This window comes from Oncorhynchus masou, chromosome 9 (assembly GCF_036934945.1).
Source record: "Oncorhynchus masou masou isolate Uvic2021 chromosome 9, UVic_Omas_1.1, whole genome shotgun sequence".
Classification (NCBI taxonomy): domain Eukaryota; kingdom Metazoa; phylum Chordata; class Actinopteri; order Salmoniformes; family Salmonidae; genus Oncorhynchus; species Oncorhynchus masou.
The window spans coordinates 33,997,367-34,020,471 of NC_088220.1; the positions used below are offsets into that span (position 1 = coordinate 33,997,367).

General features: G+C 43.2%; 1 protein-coding gene across 1 annotated transcript; it reads left to right on the forward strand.

Annotated features, from left to right (window-relative positions):
• Window positions 1–13,686: 13,686 nt before the first annotated feature.
• On the forward strand, window positions 13,687–23,072 carry LOC135545908 (zinc finger protein 37-like). Its single transcript, XM_064973884.1, has 2 exons — window positions 13,687–13,819; window positions 18,788–23,072. Exons 1-2 carry the CDS (start codon window positions 13,717–13,719, stop codon window positions 20,794–20,796), a joined length of 2,112 nt encoding a protein of 703 aa, XP_064829956.1. The 5' UTR covers window positions 13,687–13,716; the 3' UTR covers window positions 20,797–23,072.
• Window positions 23,073–23,105: the final 33 nt, after the last annotated feature.

The following is a 23,105-nucleotide window of genomic DNA, read 5'->3' on the forward strand; positions in this document are numbered from 1 at the left end:
TTGGGTCAAGGCTGTTCCATTTTCAGCAGCATGACACACACAGTCTGTTCCTTATGGCAGCACAGAGGTAAATGCACAGAACAATAACAATGGCTACTCATAAGGTCAGTTCCACAGGCTGTGTGAGCATATGACATCATTCTTCAGTAGAGAACATATTTGTGTGTCTGTGTCTGTGTCTGCATGCAGGACCTTCTGCAGAACAGCACTTCTCTGGATTTTCAACTAATCACTGTCACCTCTTCAATGCATACAGGGTGCAATGCTTGCTCTGGTGATCAGTTAACCAGCGAGCAATCTGTTATGTGTGTGCGCGCGTGTGTAAGTGCACAATGTTCCTTGGCCCTCTGGGCATTGGGGGTGGTAGTCAGCTCAGCAGGAGAGTTGGTAAGGGGTGGAGAGGGGAGAGATGGAGGGAGTGAGAAGCTAATTGCACAGCTGACCTAGGGTGGCTCTCTGTGCCCCCCTCCCTTCATCAATCACCCAGACATTGGTCATGAGTAGGCTGTATGTGTGTGTGTGTGTGTGTGTGTGTGTGTGTGTGTGTGTGTGTGTGTGTGTGTGTGTTGTGTGTGTGTGTGTGTGTGTGTGTGTGTGTGTGTGTGTGTGTGTGTGTTCGTGTGTGTGTAAGAGAGATGGAGAGTGAATACATGTGTGTGTGTTAGTATGCTGTTGATGACCTATTGCAGTAGTCAGAGATCACACGCCTTCACTACAACTTCACTCTTTCTTTCTCTCTCTCCCTCTGCTCTCCCTCCCCTCCCACACACCCCTCTCTCTGTGCTCTGGTACACTAACAGTTGATCTGGTGGACACACAATGTTGAAAATATTTCTCATCCTGTTCTTACACACGCTGACCTCTCTATCCTCAAACACAGTCATGCAGAGTGTGAATGATACCGTGACATTCGGTGGTGGCTCCATTTCTTTATGGGCCTAATAGTAAAGAAAAGTACAGGTAACTGCAAAAATAAAGGAAACCCCAACATAAAGTGTCTTAAAAGGGCGTCGACCACGAGACAGAACAACTTCAATGCACTTTGGTATAGATTCTACTAGTATTTGGAACTCTATTGGAGAGATGTGACATTATTCTTCCACAGGACATTCCATTGTTTGGTGTTTTGTTGATGGTGGTGGAAAACGCTGTCTCAGGCACCACTCCAGAATCTCCCACAAGTGTTCAATTGGGTTGAGTTCTGGTGACTGAGACGGCCATGGCATATGGCTTACATCGTTTCATCATCAAACCATTCAGTAACCACTCGTGCCCTGTGGATGGGGGCATTGTCATCCTATGGGGGCATAGCCATGTTTGCCAAAATAATGGCCTGCCCAGAATTTTTATACAGTTGAAGTCGGAAGTTTACATACATTTAGGTTGGAGTCATTAAAACTCGTTTTTCAATCACTCCACACATTTCTTGTTTACAAACTATACTTTTGGCAAGTCGGTTAGGACATCTACTTCGTGCATGACACAAATAATTTCTCCAACAATTGATTACAGACAGATTATTTCACTTATAATTCACTTGATCACAATTCCAGTGGGTCAGAAGTTTACATACACTAAGTTGACTGTGACATTAAACAACTTGGAAAATGATAAGAAAATGTCATGGCCTTCTGATTGGCTAATTGACATCATTTGAGTCAATTGTAGGTGAACCTGTGGATGTATTTCAAGGCCTACCTTCAAAGTCAGTGCCTCTTTGCTTGACATCATGGGAAAATCAAAATAAATCAGCCAAGACCTCAGAAAAACAATTGGAGACCTCCACAAGTCTGGTTCATCCTTGGGAGCAATTTCCAAACGCTTGAAGGTACCACGTTCATCTGTACAAACAATAGTACGCAAGTATAACACCATGGGACCACGCAGCCATCATACCGCTCAGAAAGGAGACACTTTCTGTCTTCTAGAGATGAACGTAATTTGGTGTGAAGAGTGCAAATCAATCCCAGAAAAACAGCAAGGGACCTTGTGAAGATGCTGGAGGAAACAGGTACAAAAGTATCTATATCCACAGTAAAACGAGTCCTATATCGACATAACCTGAAAGGCTGCTCAGCAAGGACTGCTACAAATCCGCCATAAAAAAGCAAGACTACAGTTTGCAACTGCACATAGGGGCAAAGATCGTACTTTTTGGAGAAATGTCCTCTGGTCTGATAGAACTATTTGACCATAATGACCATTGTTATGTTCGAGGGAAAAAGGGGGAGGCTTGCAAGCTAAAGAACACCATCCCAACCATGAAGAACGGGGGTGGCAGCATCATGTTGTGGGGGTGCCTTGCTTCAGGAGGGACTGGTGCACTTCACAATATAGATGAGGTCATGAGGTAGGAAAATTGAAGCAACATCTCAAGACATCAGTCAGGAAGTGAAAGCTTGATCGCAAATGGGTCTTCCAAATGGACAATGACCCCAAGCATACTTCCAAATTGTGGCAAAAGGGCTTCAGGACAACAAAGTCAAGGTATTGGAGTGGCCATCACAAAGCCCTGACCTCAATCCTATTGAAAATCTGTGGGCACAACTGAAAAATGTGTGCGAGCAAGGAGGCCTTCAAACCTGACTCAGTTACACCAGCTTTGTCGGGAGGAATGGGCCAAAATTCACCCAACTTATTGTGGGAAGCTTGTGGAAGGCTACCCGAAACGTTTGACCCAAGTTAGACAATTTAAAGGCAATGCTACCAAATACTAATTGAGTGTATATAAACTTCTGACCCACTGGGAATGTGATGAAAGAAATAAAAGCTGAAATAAATCATTCTCTCTACTATTATTCTAACATTTCACATTCTTAAAATAAAGTGGTGATCCTAACTGACCTAAGACAGGGAATTTTTACTATGATTAAATGTCAGGAATTGCGAAAAACTGAGTTTCAATGTATTTGGCTAAGGTGTCTGTTATTTTATTTTTATTTCACCTTTATTTAACCAGGTAGGCTAGTTGAGAACAAGTTCTCATTTACAACTGCGACCTGGTCATGATAAAGCAAAGCTGTGCGACACAAACAATAACACAAAGTTACACATGGAATAAACAAACGTATGTAAACTTTTGACTACAACGGAAGTTTGGACACATGACCATTGAGATCCAACACAGTGACCGCACCACTCACCCTCACCGTGGGACCCATGCATTACGAAAGTCTTTCCTTCTTCATCAACTCCTCACCTGTACACAAGGTAATCCTTGGCCTCCTGTGGTTCCACCGTCACAATCCCACCATCACGTGGTCGAGTATGAAAATTACCGTCTGGGGACCAGGATGTCGGAGGACCTGCTTTCCCATACCCTGTGGTTCCACGCCGGTTGAGGGCCCTGTGAGTGTCCACCAGCCCATCAATCGGTTCTGCCGTATCGTTGGCCCTGTGTGTTGTGACGTAAATGTGGACATCCACCAGGCTTTGGAGTGGGATGCCCTACAGAGCGCATCTACGTTCCTACAGGGGTGAGAGATCGGCTGTTGACCTGGGCACACACATCCCTCGCCGGTGGACACCCAGGTATCATCCACACTATCCAATCCCTTTCTTATAAATACTTCTTTGGCGCAGGACGTAGCCCACTGTCATAATTCATAGTCAGTATGTACTCAATCCAAATCCCCCGCAACGCTCCAGCAGGGAAACTCCTTCCCCTATCCGTGCCTCAGCGTCCTTGGTCTCACTTGTCCATTGACTTTGTCACTGATCTCCCCTCTTCTGATGGTATTACCACTATTCTTGTTGTTGTTGACAGATTCTCTAAATCATGCCATTTCATCCCTCTCTGGTCTTCCTACCAATCTCCAGGTTGCTGAGGCACTGTTCCAGCAGGTCTTCCGGCACTATGGCCTTCCGGAGGACATCGTCTTCGAGGGTGGCTCTCAATTCATGTCACGGGTATGGAAAGCCTTCATGGAGAAGCTGGGGGTCACGGTCAGCATCACTTCCGGATACTGGCCTCAGTCTAATGCGCAGGTGGAGAGGATGAACCAGGAGCTGGGGAGGTTCCTGAGGAGTCACTGCCAGGACCGGCAGGGGGAGTGGGCCCAATTCCTTCCTTGGGTGGAATACGATCAGAATTTGTTGCGCCATTCCTCCACCGGGCTGATTCCCTTCCAGTGTGTTCTGGGTTACCAGCCAGCCATGGTCCCTTGGACTCTAAGCCAGACCAAAGCTCCTGCGGTGGATGAGTGGTTTAGGCGTGCAGATGAGGTGTGGAACAATGCTTACTTGACGCTCCAGCGTGCCGTCCGCCGTCTGAAGGAGCAGGCGGATCTCCACCGCAGTGATGCGCCTCTGTTTCATCCTGGTGTTCGCATCTGGCTCTCCACCAGGAACCTCCCGCTCCAACTGCCCTGTAAGAAGCTGAGTCCTCGGTTTGTGGGGCCACTCAAAGTCCTCCGGAGGGTCAGCGAGGTAACATACAGATTACAACTCCCCTCTAACTACTGGATCTCACCCTTTCTTCATGTTTCCCTCAGGCCGGTGGTTCCTGGTCCACTGGCTGATACCATCCCCCATGACACCCCTCCACCTCCCCTGGACATCAAGGGAAGCCCCGCCTATGACGGCGCCTATGACAATTAGACACCCTATAACCCACACCTACACACTCATGTATCAATCTGATTGATGGATTGTGTTGTGCAGTAAGCAGGCTCAGGTGTATAACTGTGGCTCCTTCCACCTTCAAAGAATAGACAAGAGGGCCAACCATGGTGTCACATTCTGACCTTAGTTTCTTTTTTATGTCTTTGTGTTAGGTTGGTCAGGGCGTGAGTTGGGGTGGGTAGTCTATGTTCTTTTTTCTTTGTTGTATTTCTGTGTTCGGCCTGGTATGGTTCTCAATCAGACCCAGCTGTCGATCGTTGTCTCTGATTGAGAATCATACTTAGGTAGCCTGTTTTCTCCATTACAGTTGTGGGTGATTATTTTCTGTTTAGTGTTTTTCGTCACCTTACAGGACTCTTCATTTATCGTTTTTGTTGTTTTGTTCAGTATTCAGTTGTTTTATTAAAATAATGGACACTTACCACGCTGCGCATTGGTCCTCCTCTCTTTCTCCAGATGACAACCGTTACAGAATCACCCACCAACCAAGGACCAAGCAGCATGGTTTCAGGCAGCAGCGATCTCTGGACTCATGGACATGGAAGGAGATTTTGGACGGTAAAGGGCCCTGGGCACAGTCCGGGGATTATCGCCGCCGCAAGGCAGAGCTGGAGCCTGCGAAAGCTGAGCGGCGGCGTTATGAGGAGGCAACGCGGCAGCGCGACAGGCAGGAAAGGCAGCCCCAAACATTAGTTTGGAGGGGGGCACTCGGGAGTGTGGCAGAGTCAGGTTGGAGACCTGAGCCCACTCCTCGTGCTTACCGGAAGAAGCGCAGTACTGGTCAGGCACCGTGTTATACGGTCAAGCGCACGGTGTCGCCAGTACGCACTCATAGCCCGGTGGGCTATAGGCCAGCCCCCCGCAAGTGCCAAGTGAGAGTGGGCATCCAGCCAGGGCGTGTTGTACCGGCCCAGTGTGTTTGGTCTCCAGTACGCCGTTTCGGCCCAGGGTATCCTGCGCCGGCGCTGCGAGCTGTGTCTCCAGGACGCTGGGCGGGTGCAGTGCGTTCTATGCCTGCATGTGGGTATTGAGCCTAAGGCAGAGGTGCGAGTGGTATGCACCAGATCTTCAGTGCTCACCCACAGCCTGGTTCAATGAGACTGTTTTGACGTTGATACAACTGGCTATGATAGCTGAGGTTCTGAACTAATACAGTGCCTTGCGAAAGTATTCGGCCCTCTTGAACTTTGTGACCTTTTGCCACATTTCAGGCTTCAAACATAAAGATATAAAACTGTATTTTTTGTGAAGAATCAACAACAAGTGGGACACAATCATGAAGTGGAACGACATTTATTGGATATTTCAAACTTTTTTAACAAATCAAAAACTGAAAAATTGGGCGTGCAAAATTATTCAGCCCCTTAACTTTCAGTGCAGCAAACTCTCTCCAGAAGTTCAGTGAGGATTTCTGAATGATCCAATGTTGACCTAAATGACTAATGATGATAAATACAATCCACCTGTGTGTAATCAAGTCTCCGTATAAATGCACCTGCACTGTGATAGTCTCAGAGGTCCATTAAAAGCGCAGAGAGCATCATGAAGAACAAGGAACACACCAGGCAGGTCCGAGATGCTGTTGTGAAGAAGTTTAAAGCCGGATTTGGATACAAAAAGATTTCCCAAGCTTTAAACATCCCAAGGAGCACTGTGCAAGCGATAATATTGAAATGGAAGGAGTATCAGACCACTGCAAATCTACCAAGACCTAGCCGTCCCTCTAAACTTTCAGCTCATACAAGGAGAAGACTGATCAGAGATGCAGCCAAGAGGCCCATAATCACTCTGGATGAACTGCAGAGATCTACAGCTGAGGTGGGAGACTCTGTCCATAGGACAACAATCAGTCGTATATTGCACAAATCTGGCCTTTATGGAAGAGTGGCAAGAAGAAAGCTATTTCTTAAAGATATCCATAAAAAGTGTTGTTTACAGTTTGCCACAAGCCACCTGGGAGACACACCAAACATGTGGAAGAAGGTGCTCTGGTCAGATGAAACCAAAATTGAACTTTTTGGCAACAATGCAAAACGTTATGTTTGTCGTAAAAGCAACACAGCTCATCACCCTGAACACACCATACCCACTGTCAAACATGGTGGTGGCAGCATCATGGTTTGGGCCTGCTTTTCTTCAGCAGGGACAGGGAAGATGGTTAAAATTGATGGGAAGATGGATGGAGCCAAATACAGGACCATTCTGGAAGAAAACCTGATAGAGTCTGCAAAAGACCTGAGACTGGGACGGAGATTTGTCTTCCAACAAGACAATGATCCAAAACATAAAGCAAAATCTACAATGGAATGGTTCAAAAATAAACATATCCAGGTGTTAGAATGGTCAAGTCAAAGTCCAGACCTGAATCCAATCGAGAATCTGTGGAAAGAACTGAAAACTGCTGTTCACAAATGCTCTCCATCCAACCTCACTGAGCTCGAGCTGTTTTGCAAGGAGGAATGGGAAAAAAATTCAGTCTCTCGATGTGCAAAACTGATAGAGACATACCCGAAGCGACTTACAGCTGTAATCGCAGCAAAAGGTGGTGCTACAAAGTATTAACTTAAGGGGGCTGAATAATTTTGCACACACAATTTTTCAGTTTTTGATTTGTTAAAAAAGTTTGAAATATCCAATAAATGTCGTTCCACTTCATGATTGTGTCCCACTTGTTGTTGATTCTTCACAAAAAAATACAGTTTTATATATTTATGTTTGAAGCCTGAAATGTGGCAAAAGGCACTGTATGTACAGTGGGGCAAAAAAGTATATAGTCAGCCATGGGATGCTGTGTTTCACCACGCGGCAACCTGTGCCAGTGTATCATGCCCGTGAGGCAGGCTGAGCAGAGAGATGAACGTGGTTGAAAGAACCTGAACCACGTTTAAACCATGACAGAGGTGGGGGTGATCGTTTAATTTGAAATAAGGTTTTATTTTAATATTTACCGCTGTAGCAGTACAAAATTGGAATTTAAACAAATTGGAGAATGGTTAAATTAGAGCCCCCCAAAGTTGAACTTTTGTTGCATTAAGGGGAGCTCATGTCTCAATCGAATGGGCTGAGCCTTCCCTAACACTAATTTGCACACTGCACTCATGTACCCCCCCACACATCCACCAACCTTCATAGCCACCTACACAAAATCTGGCATGTACACATACAGTACAGAGGCAAACCCACACAGACACGTTTCTACAAATGCAAACATACTGTACAAACATAAGGACAAGCATATTCAAAAACGACCAAGTGCATGCCCCCACATACAAGGGACAGTGTGTGTGGACTCCCTGGTGGGTGTGTCTCTCCATGCTTAGAGTGAAAGGCGTGTCAGGCAAAGCCATGGCCTGAGGGGACTGTCCACTCACACAGAGACACCCCAAAAACGGACCTTGAGAGAGGGTAAACAGAGAGGGGGGGGGGGGAGACATTAAGAGAGGTGGGAAAGAGAGAGATTATGGGAAGGAGAGAGAAAGAGGCAGAAAAACAAAGGGGAAGAGGACAAAAACAGACACAGAGTTGGTGAAGAGAAAGAGGACTACTATGGTGGTTGATGATAGGCACAGACGTCAATTCAACGTCTATTCCACGTTAGTTCAACGTCATTTCATTGAAATTATGTGGAAACAACGTTGATTCAACCAGAATGTGCCGAGTGAGGAATGAGTGTTTCTGTTTTTGGATTCCGGTCCATTTAGAATGCCAAAAACATGAGCGTGCATTAGTGGATGTATTGAATGACATGCAGCCGGTACTCTAGTAAGATTAAATGAGAGAAAACAAGGAGAAAAAACAAGGAGAATCCTGTTTAGAATGACATAACTGTGATAACTCCAGTGACGACCCCACATTGTTTTGGGCCGGTGTAGGCCGTTATTGTAAATAAGAATTTGTTCTTAACTGACTTGTTAAATAAAAAATATCAGTATGCATACAAACATGGTCTCTTTTTTGTTTTCTTGAGAAAGGCAGCTCTAAAAATGCAGGTGTTTCAGCCTTGCTCAGTGCTCTCTGTGGTGGCGGGGCAAGCCAGCAAAATACGGAGCGTTGCGCCGTGATTGGCTCAGTGTTCTGTCACTCATGGGGACAATACGTCACAGTCAAGTCTCAGGGTAGAGCTCTAAAATTCTAGCCCCTTGGGTGCTGCCATAGAGTTACATTTGAAGTGCCCATCCAAGAAGGCTCAAGGTCATTGGCCACAGATAAAATGACATCAAAAAACATTATATCTACAGTAGCTTTGATTGGACTGATGTTATCATCATACTTTCAAACTCGTAGCTAGCAGTCATCATCATGAATCAAGTCGACAATCTACTGGCAAATCCTTTTTAATCGTTGTCATATGAAGAGAAATAATGAAGAGAAATTATAGATAAAATGTGTCGATGCTCTTTTCCAAAATAATTTGCAAATAAATTCATTAAAAATCCTACAATGTGATTTTCTGGATTTTTCTTCCTCATTTTGTCTGTCATAGTTGAAATGTACCTATGATGAAAATTACAGGCCTCTCTCATCTTTTTAAGTGGGAGAACTTGCACAGTTGGTGGCTGACTAAATACTGTTTTGCCCCACTATATATTCCTTTATTTCCTATGTTGTGAATGGGATGGGGATAATTGATGATGCAGATAGACAGGATCATAGACAGTCACAATAGAGAGAAATAGTAATGGCGCCTTTTGTTGGCACTAACTTCGCCATGGCTCGTTGGCCAAAGCCTATGGGGGAAAGGAATTTGGAGGGGTTTTGGATAAACACCGAAAACAAGGTTTGTGGTAAACACAGGCTCAGGAGATCTTATACATTTTGTTTTATGAGATAATCGTCATCAGTTAATGACCCTTTTTGTGAATTTTGAGGCATTTATGTCAATCAAAAAAGCACAATAGAGCTTCATCATTCATAAAGGTCATGTTAACTGACTGCTATTATCCCATAGAACAAAATGTTAACCTCAGATCTTATTTTCGGCATTTATCCCAAAACCCTATTTTTTCTCCATTAATTTTCCCCGTAGGAATAGCTGAGCGAACCAGAGGTAACTAATTTAGCTTTTTTAAGGACTACAAGCCGGCGAGCTCTATTCTATCTCTCTCGCTCTCTCTTTGCTTCAACACACACACACGCACACACACACACACGCACACTAAAACTTTGATAGGGCTCGTATGAAATTTAGTATGTTTATTAATATCACTGCTGCACGTGCATTGAATACAAAAACATTTTATTCACAGGAATGATGGATAATGGTAAATAATTGATAAACAGTTTAGGTACTGTTCGGTGTGGCACAGATCATTTTCAACCAACCTTCATTTGTCAGTACTATCTTCTATCTTCGTTCTCTATTCGGCCAAACATGTATCTACTACAATATCCATGTCCAGTTGCAGGTGGTGCGTTTGAGTTTAGAAATGAAGTCATCCAACAATGTGTACACCGCCATCTTGTCCATTTCAAACCTTTTCTCATTGAATGAGACCGGTGGGTCCACCCCAAAGAGTCGCATGTCATGATGACCTGTCTCGATCAGTGAGAGAAGATTGGAAAAAGACCACATGGTGGCATCCACATTGTTGGATTACTCCATGGAGTAAAACATTTATTTATTTTAATAACAGAGCATTTTCTAAATTCAAAACGCACCACCTGCAACGAGACACGGACATTGAGAACAAAGACAGTAAGGTTGGTGGGAAATTCTCTGTGCTACATCAAACCGTACCTAACATGTAACTCCCCAGTAATGGATACCACACATCTTTGGTTAAATCACATTATCTGGTGTAACAATCTGTAGCTGCAAATCATCTTGATTTAGCTTTCCAAAAATCTAGGCAGCATTCTGCCTTCGCTCTACAGTTTTCAGCCATTAGCTTCACCCATGACTGCCTGATGTGAGCTACAATCCCGACGCTGTGTTTTAACGGTTAGAAACATCAATACTCATCACTTGCGATATGGCTTATGAAACATATGGCCTTAATCCTTCATCAGTGAGAAAGAATCTGTTCAAACAAAAACAAGTCTGTTTCTGACCATTTTAGCAGACACATGCACATGTGTGGCCTGCTGGAGGTCATTTTACAGGGTTCTGGCAGTGCTCCTCCTTCTCCTCCTTGCACAAAGGCGGAGGTAGCGGTCCTGCTGCTGGGTTGTTGCCCTCCTACGGCCTCCTCCACGTCTCCTGATGTACTGGCCTGTCTCCTGGTAGCGCCTCCATGCTCTGGACCCTACCCTATGCTCTGGACCCTACCCTACCCTGACAGACACAGCAAACCTTCTTGCTACAGCTCGCATTGATGTGCCATCCTGGATGAGCTGCACTACCTGAGCCACTTGTGTGGGTTGTAGACTCCATCTCATGCTACCACTAGAGTGAAAGCACCGCCAGCATTCAAAAGTGACCAAAACATCAGCCAGGAAGCATAGGAACTGAGGAGTGGTCTGTGGTCCCCACCTGCAGAACCACTCCTTTATTGGGGATGTCTTGCTAATTGCCTATAATTTCCACCTGTTGTCTATTCCATTTGCACAACAGCATGTGACATTTATTGTCAATCAGTGTTGCTTCCTAAGTGGACAGTTTGATTTCACAGAAGTTACATTGTGTTGTTTAAGTGTTCCCTTTATTTTTTTGAGCAGTGTATATTTGCATAGTTCATTATTTTAAAATGATGTACAAAAAAACGTTTAAAAAAAAGTAAACTAAAGAGAATTACTACTTTTTATAAGATAAAGAATATTATACGTTGGAGCACATAGAGAAATGGTTGGACCTTAAGTTAATGAACGTGAAGAACATAACAATATACTACTGGTAAAAAATATACAATTCAAAAAATAAAAAATCATTATTTGATTTTATACTTCATGTTAATTTACTGGTGCTATTGTCCAAGCATGCAATTTTAAAATAATTTAATATTTGAGAAAAGTCACTGTATTTTTGCTGTATTGCACAAACAAATTGCAATGTACAGGGAAAACGATTGATTCTGTGTCCATAAAACCAGGATCCAGTCTACGCACTAGAGTCTACAGAATACAAAACAGATGAGTTTGAACAGAAGCTAGGTCATAGGAAGTGTTGCTGAATTTTTACTGTGGTCAAACAGCTTAAGGTGGGGTGCCTGGACACTATACGGTAAAAATATAACAGTAGACAGGAACATATTATTGATTATATGTCAATGAAACCAGGATCCAGTCTACTCACTAGTCCCTAGAATAGAAAACAGATGAGTTTGAAGAAAAGATAGGTCATAGGAAGTGTTGCTGGACTTTTACTGTGGTCAAACAGCTTACAATGGGGGCATAGTGTTACGTTGGTTGCTACACGGGGGGCAGAGTGAAAAGCAAGCAACAGACCGTATGACACAGTCCACCTCAAAAAATAAACATATTTGCTTACTAGAGATCTAGTATTTCCCACCCCAGTTTGAGACAGATAGTAATGTTCATTCTCTACCGTCCGATATGTATTTCATATACAGTGTATTGTAGGCCGTACAACACAGTCCCAGTGGCGTAGCGCAAATTCCCAAAACAAATATTTTCCCTTATAAAATTCCCCTAAATGTACATTTTAAGCGGAAATAATGCCACAAAATCTATTTTCTCAACTATAAAAATAAAGTTTCCCTGCCGGACAAGGATTGTCCTGACTTTCAACAATCCCTGAGCTAATTTCCTGCAATTCTAAACTTTTGCATTTTGAAAGCTAATTTCCTGTCATTCTAAACAAGCTCATGGGCCCCTCCGCCAGTGCACAGTCCCCATTCAAAACAAACTATATTTGGTTGGTAGAGACCTACTGAGTATTTTCCACAACAGTTTATTTGAGACAGGTAGTAAAGTTTGTTCTGTCTACAGTCCAATATGTATTTCAAATACAGTGTATTGCATTGGGGACTATGGAGGGGACAAGCCAGCAACAGTCTGTATGACAAAGTTCCCCTCCAAAACCTTGCATCCCACGGCTGGCTTGCCTCTGAAGCTAAGCAGGGTTGGTCTCTGGATGGGAGACCAGATGCTGCTGAAAGTGGTATTGGACGGACAGTAAGAGGCACTCTTTCCTCTGGTCTAAAAAAATATCCCAATTCCCATGGGAAGCGATTGGGGACATTGCCCTGTGTAGGGTGCTGTCTTTTGGATGGGATGTTAAATGGGGGACATGACTCTCTGTGTTCACTGAAGATCCCATGGCACTTATCATAAGAGTAGGGGTGTTAACCCTGGCATCCCAGCTAAATTCCCAATCTGGCCCTCATACCATCATGGACACCAAATCATCCCCAGCTTCCAATTTGCTCATTCACCCCCCCTCCTCTCCCCTCTAACTATTCCCCAGGTCGTTGCTGTAGATGAGAATGTGTTCTCAGTCAACTTACCTGGTAAAATAAGGGTAAAAAATACCCTACTATTTGAGACAGGTAGTACATTTTTTCCCCTCTACAGTCCAATATGCATTCCATATACAGTAAATTCCATTGTAGGCTATGAAGGGGTGGGGTAAAAAGCCAGCAACAGTCTATGTGACAAAGTCCCCCTCCAAAGCTAGTTAGTAGAGACCTGACTGAGTATCCTCTTCCCCCCTAACGTTTATTTCAGACTCGGAGTTCAGTTTTTTCTCTACAGTCCAATGTGTACAGTATTTCATTACAGTGAATTGCATTGGCGACTATGGAGGGGCCAGCAACATTTTTTATGACCGAGCTTTTTGTTCAAACTCGTCTGTTTTGTATTCTAGGGATTGTAGTGAGTTGATTGGACCCTGGTTTTATGGACACACGATCTATAGTTTTTCCTGTACAGAGCAATATTTGTATGTGCTCTTTTGCAGAAATGTGTTGTTCTTTATTTGACACTGGGACATGTTTTAAACCCACAATTTAATGCAAATGTCACTTAAATATAAACAAATATGAATCATTGTTAATGTTTTGACAATTATTTTTCATATATCATGAATAAATACAGGTTATTGACACTTTTCTACTTCGTGGGGGACTTTTATTTTGAAAAAAATGTCCTGCTTTCCTCACGTCTTGAAGCTAGCCTGGTAGCTAGTTGACAACAATGGGCGATAGTGAGCAGATTGAGTGGAAGTTTATGAAATTATACCTTACCGATATTGTAAAAACTATTTCGAATAAATCTGCTACACGGAGATCGAAAATAAGTAAGTGGCTTGCTAAAGTATCCATAAAATGTTAACGTTACAAGCTAGCTATTGGCTGGCTTCATCAAATGCAGAATCATCAGGCAAGAAGGCAATGACTGCAAGTAGGGTTTTAAAGCTTACACTGAGCTAATTAAGCAGTAAGGCCCGAGCGTGGGTGGTATATGGCCAATATACGACGGCGAAAGGGTTGTTCTTCTGCCAGACGCAACGCGGAGTGCCTGGACACAGCCCTTAACCGTGGTATATTGGCCATATACCACAAACCCCCGAGGTGCCTTGTTGCTATTATAAACTGTTTACCAACGTAATTAGAGCTGTAAGAATACGTGTTTTGTCATACCAGTGGTATAAGGGCTAATATACCACTGGTGTCAGCCAATCAGCATTCAGGGCTTGAACCACCCAGTTTACAATACCTGATAGAACAGCACAGAGGCATAGGCTATATGGCTATTCCCTGCACACACATCTGGTCAACCTTAGTGAGTCCTAAGGCCTAAATTAATACATCATAACTTCATTGGGGATTCTTGTTAGGAACAGTTTCTGTTTAATTATCCTTGGAAAACCTAATGAGAAATACAACACATTTAGTATTTTATTCTACTCTACGCTGCAAAAGGACAGCGTAATGCTCTCTCCACCATGCAGTTTACACTCATATTAAATCATATCTTCAAGAACTATTATTCACGATGTTTCTATAACTCTGTACATCCCGTATTGATAGATGTTCCAAAAATAATCTTAGAATGATAAATGTTTTTTTTTTTTTTTTTTACAACTTGTTGACAAAAACACAGATAAGGCATTTTAGAAAACCAGGTACTAAGAGAAGTGTTTTTCAGTTTTGTTTTGATGAAGACATTGGTGAGTTTACTAGCAACTCTAAATATTTGGGTGTTTTTATTGATTAACATATTACCTCTCTATACGGAACATCAGCCCGAGCCGACTCAGCAAGTAGAGCTCTTGGGGGAGTTGTAGGAAAAAACAAAACCACTCAAGGATTTTGGTTATGCCACATATTCCAAATTGTATGAGACGTGTGTGTGTGTCCTGTTCTGGACTATTCATTAGGAGTGTGGGGTTCTAAGAGGTGTTTCAAAAACGAACATGTCCACAACAGAGCAGTACCTTACTTTTTCGGTGTCCACAAGTTTGCACCTATACTTGCAATAACTGGGGACATGGGCTGGGAACCCAGTGAGGTGAGATGGAAGGTTCTGTATTGTGATACTTTGGAATAGACTGTTGGATATGCCAACTGCCAGAATAGCTAGTCAAGTTTTTTTTAAATGGCATCTAGGCGGCGCCTGGGAAACTGAAATGTCCAACCTTTTTCAAGTCTGACTGTGAACATCTGTACGAAAACCAAATGAAGGGAGACATAGATATGATTAAAAAAGAACTGTTGATGCAATATGGAAAAAATAATGGGCGGAGGAGATGAATCAAAAACCCAAATTGAGAACCTTTTGTTTGATTAAGGGTGTATTCGTGAGTGAGAGATATATTATGTATAACCTACCTAAAAGCAAGAGATCGCTATGTGCACAGGGAAGATCAGGGATATTGCCTCTGCGTATTGAAACCGGTCGGTATTGTGGTGAAATAGAAGAGGAAACCCTATGTAACTATTGTGACCTGGAAGAAATAGAGAATGAAACTCATTGTGTCCTCTATTGCCATTTCTACCACAATGTACACTTGCTCTTATTCCAGGAAGCACACCAGATATATCCTGGCATTATGTGGCTGAGCGATGAGTAGAAATTGAAATGTTTTTGTTGTTGTTGTCCATTGTGTATTTTTGTTTCGTCGAGAATATTTAAATGAAGCCTGGAATAAAAGAAAAAGGGCTACCTGTAATTAAATAATACAAATATGTTTGTCTTCAATGTGGTTCATGGCATGTGTGGATATAGATTGTGTGTAGGTTTGTCTCCCATATGAATATTCTCTTTGTGCCAGACTGGGTTCAAGTGACTTCTGTTTCTTTTGTTTTCTGTATTTATGTATCTGTATATATTATGTATGTGTGTATATATACAGTGTTATGTACAGTTAAAGTCAGAGTTTACCTGATACATTAACTCAGTTTTTCACAATTTCTGACATTTAATCCTCGTAACAATTCCCTGTTTTAGGTCAGTTAAGAATGTGAAATGTCAGAATAATAGTTGAGAGAGATTTATTTCAGCTTTTATTTCTTTCATGACATTCCCAGTGGGTCAGAAGTTTACATACACTCAATTGGTATTTGGTAGCATTGCCTTTAAATTGTTTAACTTGGGTCAAACGTTTTGGGTAGCCTTCCACAAGCTTCCCACAATAAGTTGGGTGAATTTTGTCCCAATCCTCCTGACAGCTGGTGTAACTGAGTCAGGTTTGAAGGCCTCCTTGCTCGCACACACTTTTTCTGTTCTGCCCACAAATTTTCTATGAGATTGAGGTCAGGGCTTTGTGATGGCCACTCCAATACCTTGACTTTGTTGTCTTTCAGCCATTTTGCCACAACTTTGGAAGTATGCTTGGGGTCATTGTCCATTTGGAAGACCCATTTGCAACCAAGCTTTAACGTCCTGACTGATGTCTTAAGATGTTGCTTCAATACATCCACATAATTTCCCTCCCTCGTGATTCCATCACTTTTGTGAAGTACACCAGTCCCTCCTGCTGCAAAGCACCCCCACAACATGATGCTTCTACCCCCGTGCTTCACGGTTGGAATGGTGTTCTTTGGCTTGCAAGTTTCCCCCTTTTTCCTCCAAACATAACGATGGTCAGTTCTATTTTTGTTTCATCAGACCAGAGGACATTTCTCCAAAAAGTATGATCTTTGCCCCTATGTGCAGTTGCAAACTGTAGTCTTGCTTTTTTATGGCGGATTTGTAGCAGTCCTTGCTGAGCAGCCTTTCAGGTTATGTCGATATAGGACTCCAACCTAAGTGTATGTACACTTCTGACTTCAAAAGTATATGTGCAGTGGGGAGAACAAGTATTTGATACACTGCTGATTTTGCAGGTTTTCCGACTTACAAAGCATGTAGAGGTCTGTAATTTTTTATCATAGGTACACTTCAACTGTGAGAGACGGAATCTAAAACAAAAATCCAGAAAATCACATTGTATGATTTTTAAGTAATCAATTTGCATTTTATTGCATGACAAGTATTTGATACATCAGAAAAGCAGAACTTAATATTTGGTACAGAAACCTTTGTTTGCAATTACAGAGATCATACGTTTCCTGTAGTTCTTGACCAGGTTTGCAGACACTGCAGCAGGGATTTTGGCCCACTCCTCCATACAGGCCTTCTCCAGATCCTTCAGGTTTCGGGGCTGTCGCCGGACTTTCAGCTCCCTCCAAAGATGTTCTATTGGGTTCAGGTCTGGAGACTGGCGAGGCCACTCCAGGACCTTGAGATGCTTCTTACGGAGCCACTCCTTATTTACAGTGGCTGTGTGTTTCAGGTCGTTGTCATGCTGGAAGACCCAGCCACGACCCATCTTCAATGCTCTTACTGAGGGAAGGAGGTTGTTGGCCAAAATCTCGCGATACATGGCCCCATCCATCCTCCCCTCAATACGGTGCAGTCGTCCTGTCCCCTTTGCAGAAAAGCATCCCCAAAGAATGATGTTTCCACCTCCATCGGTTCACGGTTGGGATGGTGTTCTTGGGGTTGTATTCATCCTTATTCTTCCTCCAAACACAGCAAGTGGAGTTTAGACCAAAAAGCTCTATTTTTGTCTCATCAGACCACATGACCTTCTCCCATTCCTCCTTTGGATCATCTAGATGGTCATTGGCAAACTTCAGACGGGCCTGGACATGCGCTGGCTTGAGCAGGGGGACCTTGCGTGCGCTGCAGGATTTTAATCCATGACGGCGTAATGTGTTACTAATGCTTTTCTTTGAGACTGTGGTCTCAGCTCTCTTCAGGTCATTGACCAGGTCCTTTCGTGTAGTTCTGGGCTGATCCCTCACCTTCCTCATGATCATTGATGCCCCACGAGGTGAGATCTTTCATGGAGCCCCAGACCGAGGGTGATTGACCGTCATCTTGAACTTCTTCCATTTTCTAATAATTGCGCCAACAGTTGTTGCCTTCTCACCAAGCTGCTTGCCTATTGTCCTGTAGCCCATCCCAGCCTTGTGCAGGTCTACAATTGTATCCCTGATGTCCTTACACAGCTCTCTAGTCTTGTCCATTGTGGAGAGGTTGGAGTCTGTTTGATTTAGTGTATGGACAGGTGTCTTTTATACAGGTAACGAGTTCAAACAGGTGCTGTTAATACAGATAATGAATGAGTGGAGAACAGGAGGGCTTCTTAAAGAAAAACTAACAGGTCTGTCAGAGCCGGAATTCTTACTGGTTGGTAGGTGATCAAATACTTATGTCATGCAACAAAATGCAAATTAATTACTTAAAAATCATACAATGTGATTTTCTGGATTTTTGTTTTAGATTCCATCTCTACACAGTTGAAGTATCTATGTATCTATGATTTAAAAAAATACAGACCTCTACATGCTTTGTACGTAGGAAAACCTGTAAAATCAGCAGTGTATCAAATACTTGTTCTCCCCACTGTGTGTGTGTGTGTGTGTGTGTGTATATATATATATATATGTGTGTGTGTGTGTATATGTATTATTTTACTGCTCTTAGGGATGTAATTTACTATTTTGTATTGATTTTTACCTTACATTTTCTTTATATAAATGTTTTATTTTTTACTCTTTATGCAATGCGCATTGCAGAGAACACAGGAAGAAGAATGATCATTTAATTACCATAATGTTTATGTGTCAATCCCATAAGGGATGGGTTGACATTTGGAGATATTACACATGAAAATAAAATGTAATTCCTTCATTCATATTGTTTTTTATAACTTTGGAATTATAAAAATAAAGTTTAAAAAACAAATCTAAAACCACCCCTCTGTTTCCCACAGAACCTGTTGCCTATCATGAAGAACAACAGCCGGAGGTGGCCACTCCTCAAAGCTCAGAGAGGCAGCTGAGAACTCCTCAGAGAAACTCCCGGAGGCAAAGTCCCAGGACGCGTTCTAGTGTTCTAAAAGAACAAGAGAGGGGCTTTTCTCCCGTGTCTGGTTCTGGGGAGGAGAGCGACAAGGAGGCCTCCCCACCGAAAAGGAGGAACGGAATAAGCAGCTCCAAAAAGACAAGAACAAAGTCTCCATCAAAGGATTGTGGAGACTGTTCCGGGGCCGAGCCTGGTGAACAGCTAGAAGAGAGCACAAAAAGAAAATGTAAATATAGCAACTCAAAAAAGAAAAGGACCAATATTCGCTGCAAAGAGGAGGATAATGACAATTTGTCAGATGAACAAACTGTGGTGGCTTCCCCCAGAAAAAGGAGGAAGGAATGTAGTGACTTCAATGTATTTGAAGCGGAGACTGAAACATATAATACAGTGTCTGAGCCTGAGGTGGAGGACGTTGTGGAGGAGGAGACTAAAAAATATAATACAGTGTCTGAGCCTGAGGTGGAGGACGTTGTGGAGGAGGAGACTGAAGTGGCCTCTGCTTCTAAGAGGAGGAAGCAGCGCAGCCCCCCCAAAAAAACTATGCCTCGTGGAGAGGACAAAGCTGAAAGTGATCATTATGAATTGGGAGAACAGGCTGAAGAAACTACCCCTAGCAGAAAATGTAGCGAGTCTAAAAAGGTAAGAACCAGGACTCCCTCTGAAGACGTGGTGGAAGTTGAAAGTGCCCACTTCAAGACGGAAGAACACGCTGAAGACACGACCCTCAGAAAAAGACAGAGGAGGTCTAAGAAATCTAAAAAGAAGAGATCCAAGAGTCCTCCCATGGAGGCCAGCGACACAGAGAGTGATGCTGAATCAGGCAAACATATTTCCAAGACCTGGCCTAAGGACTTCCATGAAGAAGAGCGTGACCAAGATGCCAAGACTCGGCCTAAGGACCTAAGTGAGGAGAGTGACCAAGGCTCCCAAACTGAGTCTAAAGACTTAAGTGAAGAGGAGTGGCACTGTTCTGACCATTCAGAGAAGGAGACTGAACACGAGGTGTTACCTGCAAAGAGAAAGAGAGGACCCAAGAGCAAGAAGACAATGAAGTCAGATTCTGAAAACGTCACCATGAAAAAGAAAGGCAAAAAGCAAGGTGCCGTGGGTTTGAAGGCACCAAGAATAAGATTCACACCACCTGTAGAGAAAAGGATAAGGGTGAAAACACTTCATATTTGCAGTTTCTGTGAAAAGGTCCTGCCTAACAGGGCTGCACTGAGTAGGCACCTTCAGCGTCACACAGGGGAGAAGCCTTACCACTGTGAAGAGTGTGGCAAAGACTACGGCAGCAAAACCACCCTGAAGATTCACAACATGCAGGTTCACCACAAGGGGACCAAGGACTTCATATGCAATGAGTGTGACCAACCGTTTACCCACCTCACATACCTCAAACGCCACATGTACTCCCACACGGACAAGGAAAAGAGGCCACACCTGTGCAATGTGTGCGGGAAACATTTTATCCAGAAGTCCCACCTGGACCGCCACAAGATGATTCACACTGGAGAGAAACCATTCAGCTGCGAACACTGCGCCATGGCCTTCAATCGGCCGGAGTACCTGCGGATGCATCTGAAGCTGCACGTGTCGGGTAGTGAGGGGCCAGATATGGCAGAGCAAGAGAAGACAAAGTGCACGGAGTGCAACAAGAGTTTTGTCAACCCTAAGTACCTCAACATCCACATGAGAATGCACACTGGGGAGAGGCCATACAAGTGTGAGCACTGTGCTAAGAGCTTCACCCAGACCAGTATTCTCAACGCGCACCGACGTACGCACACGGGAGAAAAGCCACACAAGTGTAAGTTGTGCGGTAGCTGCTTCACCCGTCGCAAGTACCTGGATGATCACATAGGCAGAAAGCATGGGTCTTTACAGCAAATGAAGGAACAGGAGGATGAGCAATGACAACACTGGGTGTTGTGTGGTAATGTAATGTTATGGTGGGGTCTGGAATTTTTGGATGCCTTGATAAAGATGAGCAAAAAAGACTGAAATAAATTTATGCAACATTTTTGTATTTGTTTTAGGGATGGATCCCGATTTACATAATGGGTACCTGGAGGAAAATGGGGCTTTTAAAATTTCAGTCCAGAGGAGTGTTTAGTATTTTTAGTCCTGGGGAGATTTTGTTGTTATTTGTAATTGATGAAATGCCTGTATTTCTCAGTGTTTTAGAATGAGTTGCTTGTAAGTCTATATATCGGTGTGTCCGATGCCGCCCCTCATCTCTGATTCTCTGCTGAGTGAGTAATATCAAGTGTTCCTGTAGGCTATTTAGTGTGGTCTCAATCAAACGATCCATAGACTATAGGCTACGAAGTGCATGCTGGGAGAAGCACAGAGCAAAGTTCTATTTCTAAGATAGCTGCTGGGATGGTGTAAATACAACTAGACTGCATTACACACTGCAGTGGATATTCCAACCCTGAGCCCCGGCCTGCTCTGCTCTTATGGCTGTGTTGTTTAGGCCTATGGTAGCAGTTTAAGGTTCTTCCGAATGTTTTATTTTTTTGTTTGTTGTTGATTAGGCCTAGTAAAAATCCTTCACCTGCACTTATGGACTGCCCTCTTCAATTCAAACCGCAGGTTTTCAATGGGGTTCAAGTCTGGAGACTTGATGTTGATTTTGTGGTCAATAACCCATTTCTGAGTGGATTTTGATGTGTGCTTGCGGTTATTGTCTTGCTGTAAGATCCACTTGCGGCCAAGTGTCAGCCTCCTGGCAGAGGTAACCAGGTTTTTGGGCTAAAATATCCCGGTACAGGGTAAAGTTCATGATGCCGTTGACTTTTACAAGGGCCCAAGGACCAGTGGAAGCAATATAGTCCCATAACATTAAAGAACCACCACAGTGCAGTCCATAAGCACAGATGTTTTTATTTTATTTTTACCTTTATTTAACTAGGCAAGTCAGTTAAGAACAAATTCTTATTTTCAATGACGGCCTAGGAACAGTGGGTTAATTGCCTGTTCAGGGGCAGAACGACAGATTTGTACCTTGTCAGCTCGGGGATTTGAACTTGCAACCTTCCAGTTACTAGTCCAACGCCCTAACCACTAGGCTAGCCTGCCTCCCAATGTTTTATTTTTACTCTTTATGCAATGCGCATTGCAGAGAAAACCAGAAGAAGAATAATCATTTAATTACCATAATGTTTGTTTATGTGTCAATCCCATAAGGGATGGGTTGACATTTGGAGATATTACAAATGGATATCAAGGATCTGGAAAGATTCTGTATGGAGGAATGGTCTAAGATCCCTTCCCAATGTGTTCTTCAATCTCATAAAACATTTTAGAAGAAGGCTCAGTGTTGTTGTCCTAGCTGGGGTATTTAAAACAGGGGATCCAATCATTTTGATCCCTGTCTTTTTGAGATGTTTTATATGTTAAACAATCTCTTTCTCTGAGCAAATGTGTTAGTATAAAATATACATTTCCATTTCTTTTTGCATACTATATAGTTATGTCATGCATAATGTGAAGGTAAAAAAGTGGAATCTAGTCCTTGCATACTGTTGCCTGGCTACCTATCCACATCCTTCCGATCAACTGATGTTTCTTCTCGACGATGAGTCTGGATCCCCCCACAATGCGAACACATTCTAACCGTTCTGATTGGTCCCAGAAACCGCAATGGGTTGGGCCAGATCTAGCCTCTGCCGAGTCCCCAACAATCAGATGTTCCTTTTTTGGGGGGGGTGGGGGTGGAAAGAGCCTGTGACATGGCTTCTACTTTTGGACGTTAACCAGGTGACACTTCATTTTAACTCCTCCCTCCACATTTACTGGATTGGTTGAACAGTTCAGAAGGGAACCTCCCCCGACAGTTTTTTTATTTTCTTCTCAAGACCAGTACGTAGGGGATCTTGTTTCAGGTGTTTCTTTTACACCTGCTACATTAGGTTAGGCCAGAGCCAGCCTACATGAAGACATGATCAACTTTGATACTCTGGCTACGTTTATTAGAGACCACCCGATCGCTGACTCATTTGTTTTGCGCCACGCCCCTCATTTTGAAGTCCCTCAAATGACTTCTAGGATGTTAGTTTCAGACTTAATGTATGTAGCGATTGATAGAGCAAAGGAAATAAATTATTGGTGAGTCATCAGGTAAAGTATACTGCATTATATGAGTAATACAATGTGAAGTAATCCCTTTTGCAATAAATACAGTACATTCCCAATACAAATGTAATGGTCTCTTCAATGTT

Coding starts and splice junctions, on each gene's coding strand:
- LOC135545908 (XM_064973884.1), top strand. CDS start 13,717: ATGGGCGATAGTGAGCAGATTGAGTGGAAGTTTATGAAATTATACCTT. Junction 13,820..18,787: donor TACACGGAGATCGAAAATAA/GTAAGTGGCTTG, acceptor TGTTTCCCACAG/AACCTGTTGCCTATCATGAA.